At 36.0% G+C, this 17,747-nt stretch overlaps 1 protein-coding gene across 1 annotated transcript in view; it reads right to left on the bottom strand.

Moving 5' to 3' along the window:
* The window catches only part of LOC127416071 (peroxisomal targeting signal 2 receptor-like), a 32,303-nt gene that overhangs the window by 8,714 nt on the left and 5,842 nt on the right, over nt 1-17,747 (bottom strand). The window contains exons 6-9 of the mRNA XM_051655190.1: nt 11,625-11,731; nt 10,931-11,048; nt 7,435-7,448; nt 6,022-6,059 (exon numbers count right to left, since the gene is read on the bottom strand). Of these exons, the coding sequence (XP_051511150.1) occupies nt 6,022-6,059; nt 7,435-7,448; nt 10,931-11,048; nt 11,625-11,731 (277 nt within the window). The remainder of the gene's footprint in view (nt 1-6,021; nt 6,060-7,434; nt 7,449-10,930; nt 11,049-11,624; nt 11,732-17,747) is intronic.

Below are 17,747 nucleotides of genomic sequence, written 5' to 3'. Positions count from 1 at the left end.
AGCATGGTTTAAAATCCATTCCTAAGATTTTCGCAGATTGTCCCCCCACAGTCAGGGTAGAAAATGTAAAAATAAGTTCCAATTCCATCTGGGCCAACAAATGAATTCCAACTAAACTAAAACCAATAGTACCATACTGTGACATAATGCTTGTTTCTCTGAAATTGTAAACATTGGGAGGGATGCTCAATCAACAAAAGGCTGCACCTGACAGGCTGGTCAAGTCCAGGTCATCTTTTGTGAAGGAAGCAGGTTTGTTTAATAGATATTTTCTCTGATAGGCCCCTTTAGAACCAATAATATCATTGATTATCTGTCATTCAGTAGTTAATTTAAGGTATTGTGTAATCACTGAGCAAACTGTTGTCATGGGCTGACAAGACAAAGACACTTCCTTTACTAACACAATGCAGTAAACAATATAGAAAAATCCACATCCCTGCCTAATTCAATTTAAATAACTCAGGGAGAGACATACGTTTCCTTCTGTACTCAACCTGATTTAAACTAGCATGTACAGTATGCTTTGTGTGCCGCCATAGCAACTAAAAAAGCCAGCTGTTGTGTATGAAAGAGGACACCTTATCTCCAGCAAACGAGAGATGACAGAGCCAAAAGAGTGACTGAGTAGACTGGTTTAAGTAAATAGCAAAGTGTGTGTATGTGTGTGTGGCAACAGGTGGCTCTCATGTTCTTTTGAATGTAAACCCTTTAAAATGGCTTTGTATTTAAATAAACACCCTTTTCTCTATGTTGAAGGGGAAAAAAGATTAACGTTCTTCCATCCTCCTGTGCAAATCATTTCCGGTAATTTTCACGCGGTCTGCATTATCTAATCTACACAGTGTAAAAGTGTTAGTAGAATTAATTAGATGCCACCTGAGTGAAGTACGAGCACCCATCCTGTTCCAACAGCAAATTTCCTGTTTTAAATAAAATTGACTTTTATGAGAGCAAAACCACAAATACTAGTTCTACAGCTAACTGGCTATAATTCATTTTAAAAGAGCTGAAAGAATGATAACAAACTCAAAGTTCTTGCTTGAAATCTTAGACTGTCAATTCCAACTGTAGTCAGTAACAGTCAGAAGTTTGGACACACCTGACTGAATTTATGTTTCTAGTGATCTTAAAAACCTTTTGACCAACAGGCTTTGCTTCAATGCTTGAAATTAATTTTGTAGACAGATAAAAACTGTGCCAACATATGAATTTATATACAAATAAAATAATAATAATAATCACATTGGAAATGTTTTTGGATGAATTTGACTGGATTGTGAAGGAAAAGCAGCCAACAACTGCCCAGCATAATGGGAACTCCTTAAATACTGTTTAAAAGCATCACATGTGGATACCTCATGAAGTTAGAAGAGAGAATCTAAAATAAGCTAAAAAAAAAATAAATAAATAAATAAATACATAAATAATTTTTTTTTAGATTTGTTTAGCATTTTTGGTCACTACATTCATTAATGCTATTTCATAGTTTTGATTCATTTACAATTATTCTAAAATGTGGAAAAATGTGTGTGTGTGTGGGGGGGGGGGGTATATGAAGTATACAGGGGTATATATACAGGTGCATCTCAATAAATTAGAATGTCGTGGAAAAGTTCATTTATTTCAGTAATTCAACTCAAATTGTAAAACTCGTGTATTAAATAAATTCAATGCACACAGACTGAAGTAGTTTAAGTCTTTGGTTCTTTTAATTGTGATGATTTTGGCTCACATTTAACAAAAACCCACCAATTCACTATCTCAACAAATTAGAATATGGTGACATGCCAATCAGATAATTAACTCAAAACACCTGCAAAGGTTTCCTGAGCCTTCAAAATGGTCTCTCAGTTTGGTTCACTAGGCTACACAATCATGGGGAAGACTGCTGATCTGACAGTTGTCCAGAAGACAATCATTGACACCCTTCACAAGGAGGGTAAGCCACAAACATTCATTGCCAAAGAAGCTGGCTGTTCACAGAGTGCTGTATCCAAGCATGTTAACAGAAAGTTGAGTGGAAGGAAAAAGTGTGGAAGAAAAAGATGCACAACCAACCGAGAGAACCGCAGCCTTATGATTGTCAAGTAAAATTGATTCAAGAATTTGGGTGAACTTCACAAGGAATTGACTGAGGCTGGGGTCAAGGCATCAAGAGCCACCACACACAGACGTGTCAAGGAATTTGGCTACAGTTGTCGTATTCCTCTTGTTAAGCCACTCCTGAACCAAAGACAACGTCAGAGGCGTCTTACCTGGGCTAAGGAGAAGAAGAACTGGACTGTTGCCCAGTGTTCCAAAGTCCTCTTTTCAGATGAGAGCAAGTTTTGTATTTCATTTGGAAACCAAGGTCCTAGAGTCTGGAGGAAGGGTGGAGAAGCTCATAGCCCAAGTTGCTTGAAGTCCAGTGTTAAGTTTCCACAGTCTGTGATGATTTGGGGTGCAATGTCATCTGCTGGTGTTGGTCCATTGTGTTTTTTGAAAACCAAAGTCACTGCACCCATTTACCAAGAAATTTTGGAGCACTTCATGCTTCCTTCTGCTGACCAGCTTTTTAAAGATGCTGATTTCATTTTCCAGCAGGGTTTGGCACCTGCCCACACTGCCAAAAGCACCAAAAGTTGGTTAAATGACCATGGTGTTGGTGTGCTTGACTGGCCAGCAAACTCACCAGACCAGAACCCCATAGAGAATCTATGGGGTATTGTCAAGAGGAAAATGAGAAACAAAGAGACTAAAAAATGCAGATGAGCTGAAGGCCACTGTCAAAGAAACCTGGGCTTCCATACCACCTCAGCAGTGCCACAAACTGATCACCTCCATGCCACGCCAAATTGAGGCAGTAATTAAAGCAAAATGAGCTCCTACCAAGTATTGAGTACATATACAGTAAATTAACATACTTTCCAGAAGGCCAACAATTCACTAAAAATGTTTTTTTTATTGGTCTTATGATGTATTCTAATTTTTTGAGATAGTGAACTGGTGGGTTTTTGTTAAATGTGAGCCAAAATCATCACAATTAAAAGAACCAAAGACTTAAACTACTTCAGTCTGTGTGCATTGAATTTATTTAATACACAAGTTTCACAATTTGAATTGAATTACTGAAATAAATGAACTTTTCCACGACATTCTAATTTATTGAGATGCACCTGTATATATATATATATATCTACAGATCTATTTAGGCTGTCTCAATTGCTTCTGTCTCTTCTTGTAATCCCAGACTGACTCGATATTCAGGGGGGGTCTCTGTGGGGCCATGCCATCTGTTGCAGGGCTATATGTTCGTCTATTCTATTCTATTCTATCTGCAAAAGAAATGTTTGGGAGTCTAAAATGTATATTTCCTATTGACACACTAAAGCTGAAAATATAAATAACCATCTTAAGACAAATGTTTTTGTGAAGCATCTTATGTGCCTAAGACTTTTGCACAGTACTGTATATATATATATATATACCCTGTATATATACTGTATAAATTGGCGTAGATTCCGGGGGGCATGAGGGGGAGGTAACCCCCCCAATAATCAAAACAAGCAATTACAACCCCCCCAGTAGTTATACCATGATCATTGGAAACATATAAATGCTTCACGCTGCAACCCCCCCAATGACTGTATATACTCCCACACCTTATTCTATATTTTTGCTATTTTCCACATTTTAGAATAATGGTAAATTAATCAAAACTATGAAATAACATTAATGGAAGTGTATATCATTTATATATATATATATATATATACACACACACAAAATTCCAAACCCCAATTCCAAAAAAGTTGGGACAGTGTGAAAAATGCTAATAAAAACAAAAAAGATTTGATTTGTAAATTATATTCACCTTTTGCTAAATTGAAAACACTACAACTACACATTATATGATGCTTTACCTTGTGAATTTCATTGTTTTTTTTTTATGTACAGTAATTTCAAATCAGATTATTGCAACACGCTCCAAAAAAGTTGAGACGGGGCAATTTAAGACTAATAACATTTTGACGAGTTGAAATAACAAGGTGATGTGAAACAGGAGATGTTAAACAGGTGAGGCAATCATGTCATAGTGTATAAGGAGCCTCCAAAAACAGCCTAGTCCTTCAAGAGCAAGGATCATTCGAGACTTTTGAGTCAATTCGCCAACAGATGCTTCAGCCAATAATCCAGCACTTTGAGAACAATGTTATCCAAAGACAAATTGGAAGGATTTTGGGCATTTCACCCTCCACAGTGTACAATATAGTTAAAAGATTCAAGGAATCTGGTCAAATCTCTGTGCGTAAAGGGCAAGACGAAAACCACTTCTGAATGCTATCTCTGATCCCTCAGACATCACTGTCTTAAAAAACATCATTCATCTGTAATGGATATCATGAACATGGGCTTGAGATTACTTAAGTAAACCTTTGTTAGTCAACACCATTCGCCGCTGCATCCACAGATGCAAGTTAAGACTTTACTATGCAGAGCGGAAGCTTACGTCAACACTGTCCAGAAGCGCTGCCCACTTCTCTGGGCTCTGTCTCATTTTAGATGGAAAGTAGAGCAGTGGAACCGTGTTTTTTGGTCCGATGAATCCACATTTCAAATCGCTGTGTTCTCCGGGCCAGAGGTGTGTCAATGCCCATGGCATGGGTAACTTGCACATCTGTGAGGGCACCATTAAAGCAGACAGATATGTACAAATTTGGAGCAACATATACTGCCATCCAGTCTTTTCCAGGGACATCCCAGAATTTTCAGCAGGACAACTTCAAACCACATACTGGCCGAATAAGCAGAGAGTGTGTGTGCTAGATTGGCCTGCCTGCAGTCCTGACCATCTCCAACTGAGAATGTGTGGTGCATTATGAAGCGCACAATACGGCAACGAAGACCCCGTACAATTGTGCAGCTGAAGACATGCATAATGGATGAATGGGGGAATATTCCACTTTTTAAACGTAACAAACTTGTGTCTTCAGTGCCTAAATGCTTAATAAGTGTTATTAGAAGAAATGGTGATGTTTCACAGTGGTAAACACTCGACTGTCCCAACTTTTTTGGAGTGTGTTGCAATCATCTGATTTGAAATTACTGTACATTTTCAAAAAAAAAAAAAAAAAAAAACTATGAAATTCACAAGGTAAAACATCATATAATGTTTAGTTGTAGTGCTTTCAATATAGCAAAGGGTGAATATAATTTACAGATCACTCCTTTTTGTTTTTATTAGCATTTTTCATACTGTCCCAACTTTTTCCAGAATTGGGGTTGTATATATATATATATATATATATACTGTATATAAGGACTCCAGCAAAACATCCCTCTATGAACCATGATGGTGGCTCCCAGTTGACCTTTTTGGGAGAGAAAAGTAGACTAAATTTCCTTTAGTTTTAAGAGATTGTTCCAGATTCAAAGCAATTTTAAGGTCTTTTGACAGCATCTGTAACATACTGTTAATTATTATAAAAAATAATTTTTACTTGTCCCTCAGTTTGTAAAAAAATAAAATACATTTGCACATATTTTGCAGTAATGCACTAACAATGGACATCTATGGGCAACTGTACCAGAGGCTTTGAAAGCAGAATTTTTTTTTTTTTTTTTTTTTTTTAATGCTTATAATAATTATTCTGTACAAAAAGTTTATGTTATTTGATCTGTAAGGTTGTCTAAATTGTCCTTTTAGAGGTGGTATTACTGTCATATAGGCGTGTAAACTTCTGGTTGTGTTAGCAACGTAATTAATGTTGCTGGATTTTCTCCATGTAATCTGTTCTTGTGAGAATATCATGCAAATTAAGGGGTTTACTGTCATGACAGAAGTTAAAATCACACTAGTCTAATGTTAACATGTATAATGTTTAGGCATTTTGTTTTTGGCTATTCTAGTTTATACTCAAAACCTTTCAAAAAACAGCCCCAAAGATTTCCAATGTAATTGCATTTCTGTAAACACACTATTTTGATTTTTGTTACAAATTGAGAGACAAGTTGAAATAATTTTCTGTGGTAATCAACAGCATGCTGTAATCAACTTGCATTGAAGCCAGAACATTCTTCTTGGGCTGTCACTATCGATTATCTTTGTAATCAAGTAATCTAACGATTATTCTGACAATTAATCGAGTAATCAGAAAAATTATTCAAAAACTCTGTTTGCATAAAGTTGTCGAGGTAAAGTCACGTTTGGCTAAAATGCATTCATTAGCCTAAGTTTTGATAAACTCTACAACTGAATGATAAAAAAACATTGTGCAAACAATATCTAAAGCCAAATGACACCCAAAGCAGATCTATAATATAAAAAAATTATATAATTCAAGTTGACAGACATTGGCAACTCCACGTGTGCCCAACTTTTTTTAAATGCAAGATCTACTTTTTTTCATGAATTAATTCAACACGATCTACCCATTTCAGTTCAGAACTCAAATATGGGAAAACTGGTCATGGAAATAAAACATTTGATCTTTTCGGAAACAATGTATGCCCACCAATCTTGCTTATTGAGAATGAGTTATATTTTATGGAGATTTTGCTGTTTTTGTAACTCTCACCTTAAGACTGTCAGGATTCAGTCAGATCTATTGAACAGAAAATGTTTGTGCATCCGTAACTGCACGTGTAACTTTCATCAAGTCCGACAGACGTCTTTTTCATGACATTATTTTATGTTGCTTCATAAAAGCCTGTATTGCAAATGATTGTGTAGATAAAAAGGTTTAGAGTGCATTCCAATGTGTTTTTTGCTGAGTTCAGCGTGTCCCGTGCAGTAACGAGGACTCAACTTCTCTCCCATGCATCTGAAAGCAGCACTGCAGTTCAGCGGGTCTGTGAAAACGGGATGTCATCTTTTCAAGAGCTGCTGCATTGCTATAGTGATGAAATGGGTTTTCAGATCGACACACAACTATATTGTTTTTCAAATCTAAAGTCTTATACAGCTGACACCACTTGTCCTTAAGTTTGGACCCTCGTTCGTGGACTGTCACTTCCGCCTTATTTTCGATTCGTCGATTTGGCAATTTTACTGTATAATCGAGGAACTTATAAAATCGAGTAATCAAATTAAATAGAGTAATCATGACAGCCCTACATTCCTCAATCACTAACCACCTTAAAAAGATAAGAATAATATGTGTGGCACTGGTATAAAAGCATGCTATCTTTGAAATGATATTTAAGAATTCTGTTAATGGAAGTAAAATCGGTATGTTCAGATCTGATCATAACACTCAGAGAGTGTATTTGCATAAGATCTGGGGGGAAACACCATCTAAGCCAGGAAGCTAGGAAAGAATGAAGTCAAAAACATTTTACTATCAAAAATAAGATCTCTGTTGCTGAAGTGAAGTGAAGTTTGATTTGCAACCATGCCTACTGTTGATATGTCCTTGATGGCCCTCTAAAGATCCCTATGTAAAAATGAGCTGCATGTAGGGTTGCTCCGATACCAAAATTTTGGCTTTGGTACGATACCAGCCCTGGTACCTCGGTATTGATACTAAATTGATACTATAATCAACAAATAAAAAGCCTCAGATTTTTTGATGAAATTACACAGAAAATGACTTGATTAAAAGAACTGCAGAAAGTCTCACAGGTACAAATTATGCGTTTCCAATTTAAATTTTACTGGATTCCATGTTACATGTTTTAATTGAATGTTATGATCAAATGGTGTTTAATCAAATTGATACATACAGCTTTAATCAAATAAATGTTTTGGGGGGGAGGGGGTAAAATTAAATGCTGCACAACAGAGCTTCACAGTATTAATGAAAACATTAATGGGAAAAAAATGTGATTACCTGTGGCACAAGGCTGCTATGGCTGAATCACAACATGCTGATAAAACACTTGCATTTGTAATATTGCTTAAAGATACTACTACTACTACTACTACTACTAATATTAAAACAACAATTTCTTATTATATAATTGTTATTATAATTGAGTATTATTGGTACTTTTTGAATATTACATTTTTATACAGTAGTTACTTTTTTCGGTCTTCAATTTCACGCATCCAGTTGAATAGAGCTTTCATTTAAGTGGGACTTTTATTTTGACAGACCTTTGAGTTCTTCCTGTTTTTAATGTTTTGGTTATATCAAGCTTCCCATTAAAGCTGGGATAATCCCATCGTGACTCTCGAGCTGAAATCTCTGAGCTGCACCAATGGAGTTCATTTAAGTGTTAATAGCCATTTATACTCTAAACACACTGCATGAAAATTAAGCACCAGTAGTGTGTGTTGCATTTGTGTGAATGTGTGCGTGTGTGTGAAGCAGATGACAGAGAGCAGAGCAGCGCCTCTTGTTCTTTCTGTAGGGTGCAGCACATGTGACTGTATAATATTTAATTAAATAACATCCTTCTGCTGTTTAATGATCATACTTGGCCATATCCAGAGGGTTTTTATTTTATTTTCAAATTGTTATTGATTTAATCTCAAAACTGTCACATTTCATATCATTCGGTAATTAGGCAACAGTATACTGTAATATGGTACTGAAATTAGCAACAAGATGACATCGCACCATTTTTATTTTTTTGGTACCGAGATATTTCATTAGTACTGGTAATCCACACAACCCTAGCAGCATGCTCGATAAAAACACAAGCGCGCACTAACCAAATGAACTCTCGGAAAAAGGAATAAACCAATATACCCTGAAATGAGATCAATGTGTTTTACAGCCTCATTTGATAGACCAGAGCACCAGTTCTTCTGCTAAGGTGCCAGCAATGCAGACTTTTCCATGAATCCTATGAAAAACACTAACATTTCTAAATATGGATATTGTAATCCAAATGTCACTAGGAAACATCATTTGCCCACAACATGGTTGAGTAGATTTAGATAGTACAGGACATTTTTTTTTTTGGAAAGTTCTTTAGAAATGAGATATCCTAATGCATGCGTTGTTCATGCATCATGAATCATTTCGAAATGTGATTTGAATTATTTTTAGTTAAGGTTGTGGATATTTTAATGGCTGATGCCAATATCAACATCTAGAGAGGAGTGTGGTTGATGGCCGTTCTAATTGCAATATACTGTATAAAATACATCTTAATGATAGCAAATAAGATATACACAATATAGTTAAAAGATTCAAATACACAATTTAAAAAAAAAAAAAAATACTTTTTCCTATCTCAATTTAACACATAACTCAGTGTCAAAGGTAAGCCGTTGGTAGATACATTTTTAAACAGCCAAGAGGGCAAGGTAATTGGTTGATGCCAGTTATCTTAAAATAGGCAAATATTGCCCAACGAATTGGCCTGGCCAAAATATCAGTTTGATTTAAAATGTCTGAGTTTGCAGGGCACTTCATTTATTTCAAACAGTGTCAGTGATTTCCTTGAAATGCTGAGATAGGATGTTCCCCAAGACATCAGGCAAAGGCCTGATGCAGAAATCTATACTTGTTAGCAGGCTAAAATAATGTGTTATCAAAATGAGATCTCAGAGATCTACACATGTCTATTGATTAACTCTCTCCCTCTGCCTGACTCTATCATCTCAGCTGAATTAACACATAGAGATCACAAATATTTTATCTGCCTCATGTCCAGGGAGAATGAGTTTTCCATAATATGCAGAAGAGTAAATGAAAAAAGACAATGAATGGACCTCTTGATCACTGATAAGGCTGTTATAGTGCAATCGAAGATTATATAATGATCATTCAATAAAAATAAACCGAGATCATTTGAAAGCAATGGGATGTGATTACACTCAACAATACACAATCCCATGGTTCACAGCCCTCCTGTATTCTCAGTGCAGTAATACTCTTTATCTGTGCTTGTAGCTCATTATTTCACACTTTCTGTATTTCTTTTAACATTATCTGAAAGTTAAGAGCAAAACCATTAGTTTGAAACAGCTTGTGATTTCACTCTGACCCAGTGAGGGTAGTTTTCATGAGTGGTTATTTGGAGATACCAGGTTGCTTTTGTGACATAAGAGTCAATCGCAAATAAGGATGTTTGAGATGAAGAAAATGATCAATCTAGTTTAAAACGCATGTGCGAAGTTCTTACAAATATTATTTCTGTATGCATATTGATTTCATATGTTTTCGAAAAAACATTTATATAATTTTAAACAAGTTTTTATCTAATACGGTGGGTAAGGGGTCGTCTGAAAAGTCCACACATTGTGCCGAAACGTGGTAATACTGTGGAGGGTGTGATAAGGCACAGCCTGAAAAGTCCATACATCACATGCAACCCCCCACCCCCCATGAGAATTTTAATTCAGAAATGTAAAATAACATCACAGAGTCTATTTGAATTGCGTTTTTAATGTATTTTGAATAAAGTAATGAATCTGGACATAACAATTAGCATTATGACCAAAAAACAGGTGGAAAGACTGTTGCTTTTTTTTTTTTTTTTTTTTTTTTTAGGATTTACTCCTTCAGATAGGAATGGAGATTGTTTATATTGGAGTCACATGTCTGACAGCAGACTGGTCAGGTGCAAAGTGCACTGAACTCTGGGTAATGTTCGTAATTGGTGACTGTTTTGACACACAAGCACTTTTCTCCACAATTTTTCTCCAACTCAATTAAACACATCCCTAAAGAAAATCTGTTTACATAAGGAAATCCATAGCTGTCTCACAAAGCACAGAAACACATGGGGAGTTTCACACAGGCAGAAGCTGCCTCATGCCTCATTAATGTACTACACACTTGTTAAGTTAATTTAAGTCAAAGCAATGATCAAATCAATGTGACATTGAAAGGCAGAAGTAATGCATGTATATCCAGCTGACTATTAAACTGTTAAGTAATTTCACCCTCTTTTCCTGGAGAACTTGAGACAAAAAAAAAAAAAAAAAAAAAAGATTAAAAGAAAATACCAGAACTTTTTTCTAAAGTAGCAGAGATTAAACTATTGATACATACCTTTACACTGTGGATGGCATAGGAATGGCCCATCATCTGAGCTATAGGATGCCAGATGCTTCGCAGGTCCCACACGCGCAGACCACAGTCTACGGACCCTGTGACCAGAACATTCTAAAACAGAGTTAAATGTTTTGTCCAACATCTATTCTGTCATCTCAGATCCTGTTGCATACAGTAATTGAAAGACATGGAATACTACTTGTATACTGCATACTGTGCAGTACACAGTCTTAGCTGGTCTCCCGGCATGGCAAGAGCCCCAAAACCAGCAACAGACCAGGTTTACATTTATGCTGCCTTTATGACCTTGTTGGAGCTTGAAAATTATGGACCCCATTGACTTAAATTGTATGGACAAACCATTATGCCTGTAGAGTCTTTGTTTGTGTTGTTTGGAATTCCATGAGGGTGAGTAAATGATAAGATAATTTTCAAATCAGAGAGCGGCTGTATAGTTTTGATTCCAGAATTAAACAGTGCTTTTGCATATTTCAATACAATTTTCATCAAAAATGTATTCCAAAAGCTTAAAAAGGTCTTAACGTTTGGCTTTTTGACGCTTAAATGTCCATTGTATGAGAAACTTATTATGAGTTATCTTCAGTTTTGAAATTATAATTAAATACAAATCCAATATGTAATGACTGACAGTGAATAGACTTCTGCTTAAATAGAGGAAATACTTACCTGGTCATATTTGCACCAATCAAAGCTGAGGATTTCAGCCTTGTGTGCAGGGATAGCCAGCCTACACGATCCCACTTTCACATCCCATACTCGCAGTTTCCTGTCTCCTACCAACAAAGGTGAGCTTCAAATCTTAAATGTTATACTTTTAAATAATCTAAAAAAAAAGCAAGAAAAACTCTCAAATAAATCCCCAGTCTGCACTGTCTGCAGAACCCAGTGAACCATAATGCTAATTTCAAGGGCCACTCGCCCTCAGCATGAATGGACTCGGGGCAGGAGGGAACGATCGCTTGCCAAGAAACTGCATCAGACCCCACATTGCACGGGCCACAGATTTCTACAGGGAATCTTTCTTATTGTATCTCTCTTTTATTCTTGTCTTTACTCTCGGTCTCTGACCTTCCTCTAAAAGCACAGCACTTCCATTCAGTAGTAAATAGCCTCACCGTTCACCTTTTAAGTCGCAAGAAAACTACAATGTTAGCACTTTCTCCAAACTACAGAAAAAGATTCAGTCACTGGGGGAAACTCTGTATGGTTTAGATTAGAGCAATGCATAGGAACTCTGAGCTGGTATGATTAGCTCAATCTACAATAAATGTTGTTGACAAGAAATACTTTTGAGAAGTTGACATATATATATATATATATATATATATATATATATATATATTCTGTATACACACACACACACACACACACACACACACCCATATATAGATATCCTCAGGAATAAGGTTTATTATTCACAAGATATGAAGCTGGTGAGACAATGTATTTGCTGACGGGGGACATTTCCATATAGTCGCAATTTTCTTTGCATGCCCTCGCTTTAATTTCGAACACTTGATTTATCTAATCAAAATAAAAATATGCATTGAAGTGAGGATAAAAATATAGATGAATATTATCAATGATGACAGATTCAGATCACCATGAGGTGCCAGTGATTGTTTTATTTCACTTCTAGTGGCCGCTGCCATACTGTAGAATCAAGCTGTTTTAACTGTAGACTCTGTCCACAAAGGAATAAAGAGGAATAATAATAAAAATTAAAACAAATCTAATGGCAACTATCGGCATAGATTTTTGCAGATAACCAATAGTTCAAAAAAGCAACTATTGGCACCGTTATGCAAAACTGACAAATCAGTTTACCTCTAATTGAGGGAATACATGGTATATTTTTACTTTTAAAAATTCATTTGAAACACTGCAGAACTATTTAAAATGGAGCCATATCTAGGGATCAGAATATCACAGAGATTTGGTGGTGGGCTCTTTTGACTTGGACCAGTAAGTAACCCCATAGCAACGACCCAGAACACCCTAGCAACCCCATAGCAAGGTACTTAAAAAACTCAGAACACCTCAGTAATTGCAAAATAATGCCCTGGTAACAAACCACCCAAGCATTGTGGCAGCAAGTTTTGCATTAACAAGCAACACTCACATTGTCTGTAGAAGTTGTTGCACTAGTTGTAAAAGTATAGTATAAAATCTTGTCTGATCCTAATTACGAGATGTTCCTTGTGAATACAAACCAGGTCTGGGGTCCCAGCTGACAAAAAACATCTTAAAACAACATATGCTGCTTGGCTGGTCTTAGCTGGTCTGCTTGCTGGTTTTAGAGAGGTTTGGTGCATTTGTCAGCTGGCAAACCAGCTTAAAGGTTTAGCTGTTTATTTTAGCAGGGGATGATGTGGTAAATAGGTCCATATCAATACAGAATGAATCTCAGTTTCACAACACTAAAAATGGCACAATCAAAATAGGTTTACTTATTGATGATCCAATATATCACAATTCAAATGAACAGCCCTACTTTAGTTAATTATGTCTCAGGAGGCTTATGACTATTGTAACCTCTATTGATTAGGTGATGTGAAGCTGATGGAATAAATAAAAGCCACTCTGAAACATAACTCACAGGGGATTCCAGCCTGTGCCGCACAGTCCCAATAAATCAGGCTTATCACATACAAGCAGAGTGTGGGTGTATTTAAATAGCTCTAGGAAGATTTTAACAGATTGGTTTAGATGTGGTTCCATTTTCATGATTGGCCAACATGTGGCAACTTTTATGTAAAAGCAACTGACAGTACACTTACAGTATTCCAGCAGTACACTGGTTCCTCTAAGAGCAACGTGGGGTGAAGTGACTTGCTTAAAGACACAAAGGTTCATGGATCGCCCCTTGTGGAGTTTGAACCCTTCAGTAACCAACTCAGATCTTTAAAGAGATAGATCACTCAAAAATGAAAAAAAATAAAATAAAAAAAAAAGCACCATAAATGTGGTTAATACAACTCCATTTCACATCAATAACACCTATTCTGCCTTTCGTTATTTTTTACTCATTCCAAGGTTGTTTGTTGTTACCTTTTTCTATGAAACACAAAAGGAACATTTCTGAAGAATCTTCACAGTTTCTTTTTCATTGAACAACACCTCTTAGAGTCTATAAATCTGAGTTTAATGCAAGTTAAGCACAATCGACAGCATTTGTGGCATAATGTTGATTACCACAACAATTAATTTGGACATCATTTCTTCTCGAGTAAAAATTTAGGTTACAGTGAGGCACTTACAATGGAAGTGAATGTGGCCAATTTTTAAGGGCTTAAAAGGCAGAAATGTGAAGCTTATAATTTTATAAAAAACACACTTACATTAATTTAGTTAAAACCTGTGCATTATTTGAGCTGTAAAGTTGTTTAAATCGTTGTTTTTGCAGCAGACTAATGTTCCACATTACATGTCATTGCAAAAAGTTGCAAAATTGGACATAATTTTACATGGAAAAGGTTGGTAAGCGATTTTACCACACTAAAATCACGTTAACACGCATTTTGTTGATGTCTTGTGGCTATACTTCTGAAACAGTGAGTAATTTAATGTTTGCAGATTGACCCCAATCACTTTTAGTGTAAGTGCCTCACTGTAACCAAGATTTTTGATTTTTGCTTTTTTTTTTTTTTTTTTTTAAAGAAGGGAAATATTTTTGGTGGTAATCAACATTATGCCACAAATGATGCCGATTGAGCTGAAATTGTATTGAACCAAGAATATTCCATTTACACCTGATTTTTAGATGCTTCTTGGGTGATCCGATCACATGTGGTCAGACGAGACACATCGCTGTTTAAACCTGGTCACTTAAATGTGTCTCCTGTGACCACTTGCATTTGGATTTCGAGGGGAGGGTCTCTGATTTCAAGGCAACATACATCAATCACTAGGTTACTGTGTTACTGCATGATATTGAAGCGCAACAAAATAAGAAAAGACAAGAAAGCGTGAAAAAAAAAAAAAAACGACACACTGGTTCTCCTAGATTCATTTGAAATTTAACCTAAGCACAATAGCAACATTTCAAGCAGAATTTGCCGTTACTTAACTGGAGTACCTGAAAACCTGCTTCACTGGTGTCCAGGACACATTCAGGACAGATTAGTGTTTACACCTCAAATGCAATGTCTTCACATGCGTTTTGGACTAACTTCGTATCTCTTTTTTGTGATCACAAAACATTTTAGATCCCGTTTAGACCTGTATGTAGCGCTGATCACATGTGATCAGATCACCTGAAACGCATCTTTATACAGGTGTAAACGGGGTCAGTATTTACCCTTCCGCAAAAAAAACAAATACCATGAGGGTGAGTAAATAATGACAATTTTCATTTTTGGATGCACTATCCCTTTAAATAATTTTATGCAGAAAGTAACAACCAGCCCTCTGTAAACTGATGGCAAGCTGTGGCAGGTTGCCACATATAAAGGAAAGCAAAAGTCTGATGTTGGCTTCTTGCTCTTTGCTTATATAAGTTGTTCCTCTGATGAGAAAACCCAGCATATCAATAACCTATGTGTCTCTGATGATGCTGCATTTCACAGAACCTTTCTCCCATGATCACAATCAGCGTTGCCTCTATCCTGGGGTTTAGTATTGATTTTCAGACACACCTCATTATATATGTGGGGTCAACACCTAATAGCAAATTTAATAGAGGTTTTATGTACATGATCTCTCAAAGAACCAGAGATGGGCTAGATATGTACATTCAGATGTAGTCATTAAAGGATTGTGACATACACTGAGACATATTTTTTCTGTTGTGATGGTTATTGCTACATGCTCCCCCCTTATAATGCATTCAAGAACTGTGACAAGGAGTCAAGCACTCCTAAAATGCATAAGAGTCAACACTCAAAAACGAAAATTCTGTCATCATTAACCCAGTAATGAGACACTCATTACTTTCTTTCATCTGTGGAACACAAAAATGATTTCTAAATATTGACATGACTCAAAAAAGTGATCTTCATAGGGACTTGTCATTCTGTGGACGTGCTTATAAGGCCACAAGTTTAATGAGTCTGGGCTTCAATTGGAGAGCTCCGGTACATTTAACACTAACAGTAGAAGCACACAAATAATATGCTGCTGAAGGCCGTCTGTGATGCTGATAAGATCAGAACAGTGCAGTTTGGAGCTGCCGAACTCTAGGCTCTGACAGCAAAGTAAAGTGCTCACCAATCCCTTCTGTTTGGGCATACTCATGAGAACCTTGTGATCTCTTTCTCACGCAAACACAGATGCAGATATTCAACCAGTATCAAAACAAAAAGCAAACAGTAAATCTTCTGTAAGTTCAACAGTATGCTTCTGACCTCGAGTGGTGAATGATGGTACTACCCGTCCAAGTTTAAAAACTTGACAGCATTATTAAGTTCATGTACGGATGCTCTGGCTTTCAGGAACAAATTTGTGATCTTTTATTTTAGGCCTTTTTGCCACTTTTACTGAGAGGGATAGCAGAGAGAACACAGAAAATGATGGGGGGAATAGGATTGTAAAATGATGCAACACAACTTAATACATTAAAGCATGAATTCCAACCATTAGGCCACATCTCAGATACAGTTGTGATTGTAGAACTCAAAAATATATTTGAGCCTATTTTTTTTTTTTAAGATTGACACATTTCAAATTCGTAACAAAGTTCCATCAAATTTAATTGTGCAATATTTAACCAAATTAAATTAATAAAACTTAAAATACTTTTTTTAGTTTTATTAAAGTTTACTCAATTCAATTTGATGGAACTCTGTTATTAAATTGAAATGCGTAAATCTTAAAATGCAGAGTGTAACAAGTTGCTCTATGGTGTTTAATTAACCTGTAATTCAATTTTAATAAGCCAAGTATTAGATCAAAAATCAAAACATTGCATATGTATAAACATTTTACTTTATTAACCACTAAATATGTTGAACTTATGTTTACATGTATGCATTTGGCATTTTGCATTACATTCAAGCAATACAGTATGTGGGCTCCCAGAAATTGGAATCAGTGACCTTGGCATTGCCAAAAACATACCGATACATTTTCTTCTATTCATAGCTGCCCTAAAGTGATAGTTCACCCTAAAATGAATATTCTGTCACCATTTACTCACCCTCATATTGTTCCAAAACTATATGGCTTTCCTTCTTCCATGGAAAACAAAAGGAGATGTTAGGGTTAGGCAGAATGTTTACCTCAGTCAATTTTCACTTTCATTGTGTGAAAAACAGATGCAGTGAAAGTGTATGGTGACAGAGGCTGACATTCAGCCAATCATCTCCTTTCGTCTACCACAAAAGAAAGTACATCATATGGGTTTAGAACAAGACGAGGATGAGTAAATGATGACAGAATTTTTGCTTTTGAGTGAACGATGTTTTTAATGCATATGCATGTCTGATCACACTTAGATTCTTGAATATCTTATGGTATCCCAACACAGTAAATTTGAGGAGTAGATAAAGCAGCAATACCTCAGAGTTTCATGGGAGGACAGATAGATACGATATACTTTTATTCATCCCCACAGGAGAAATTCAATCCGACACAGTAGCACATAATAGTAATACATATACATAATAAATAAATATCCATAAATATACATAAACACATGCTTTAAACACAGTTAAAAAACCACACACATACATAAAAATTAAAACTTAAAATTTAAAATGTTTGACACTTAATCAATAGTGTGAGACATGCTGTGGACAGTGGCATTGAATAATCTAATGGCAGATGGCACAAAAGACCCTCCTAAACGTT

Source organism: Myxocyprinus asiaticus, chromosome 25, assembly GCF_019703515.2.
Source record: "Myxocyprinus asiaticus isolate MX2 ecotype Aquarium Trade chromosome 25, UBuf_Myxa_2, whole genome shotgun sequence".
NCBI classification, from domain to species: Eukaryota; Metazoa; Chordata; class Actinopteri; order Cypriniformes; family Catostomidae; genus Myxocyprinus; species Myxocyprinus asiaticus.
The sequence above is the reverse complement of the archived record's forward strand: the minus strand, read 5'-3'. Positions and strand labels throughout refer to the sequence as shown.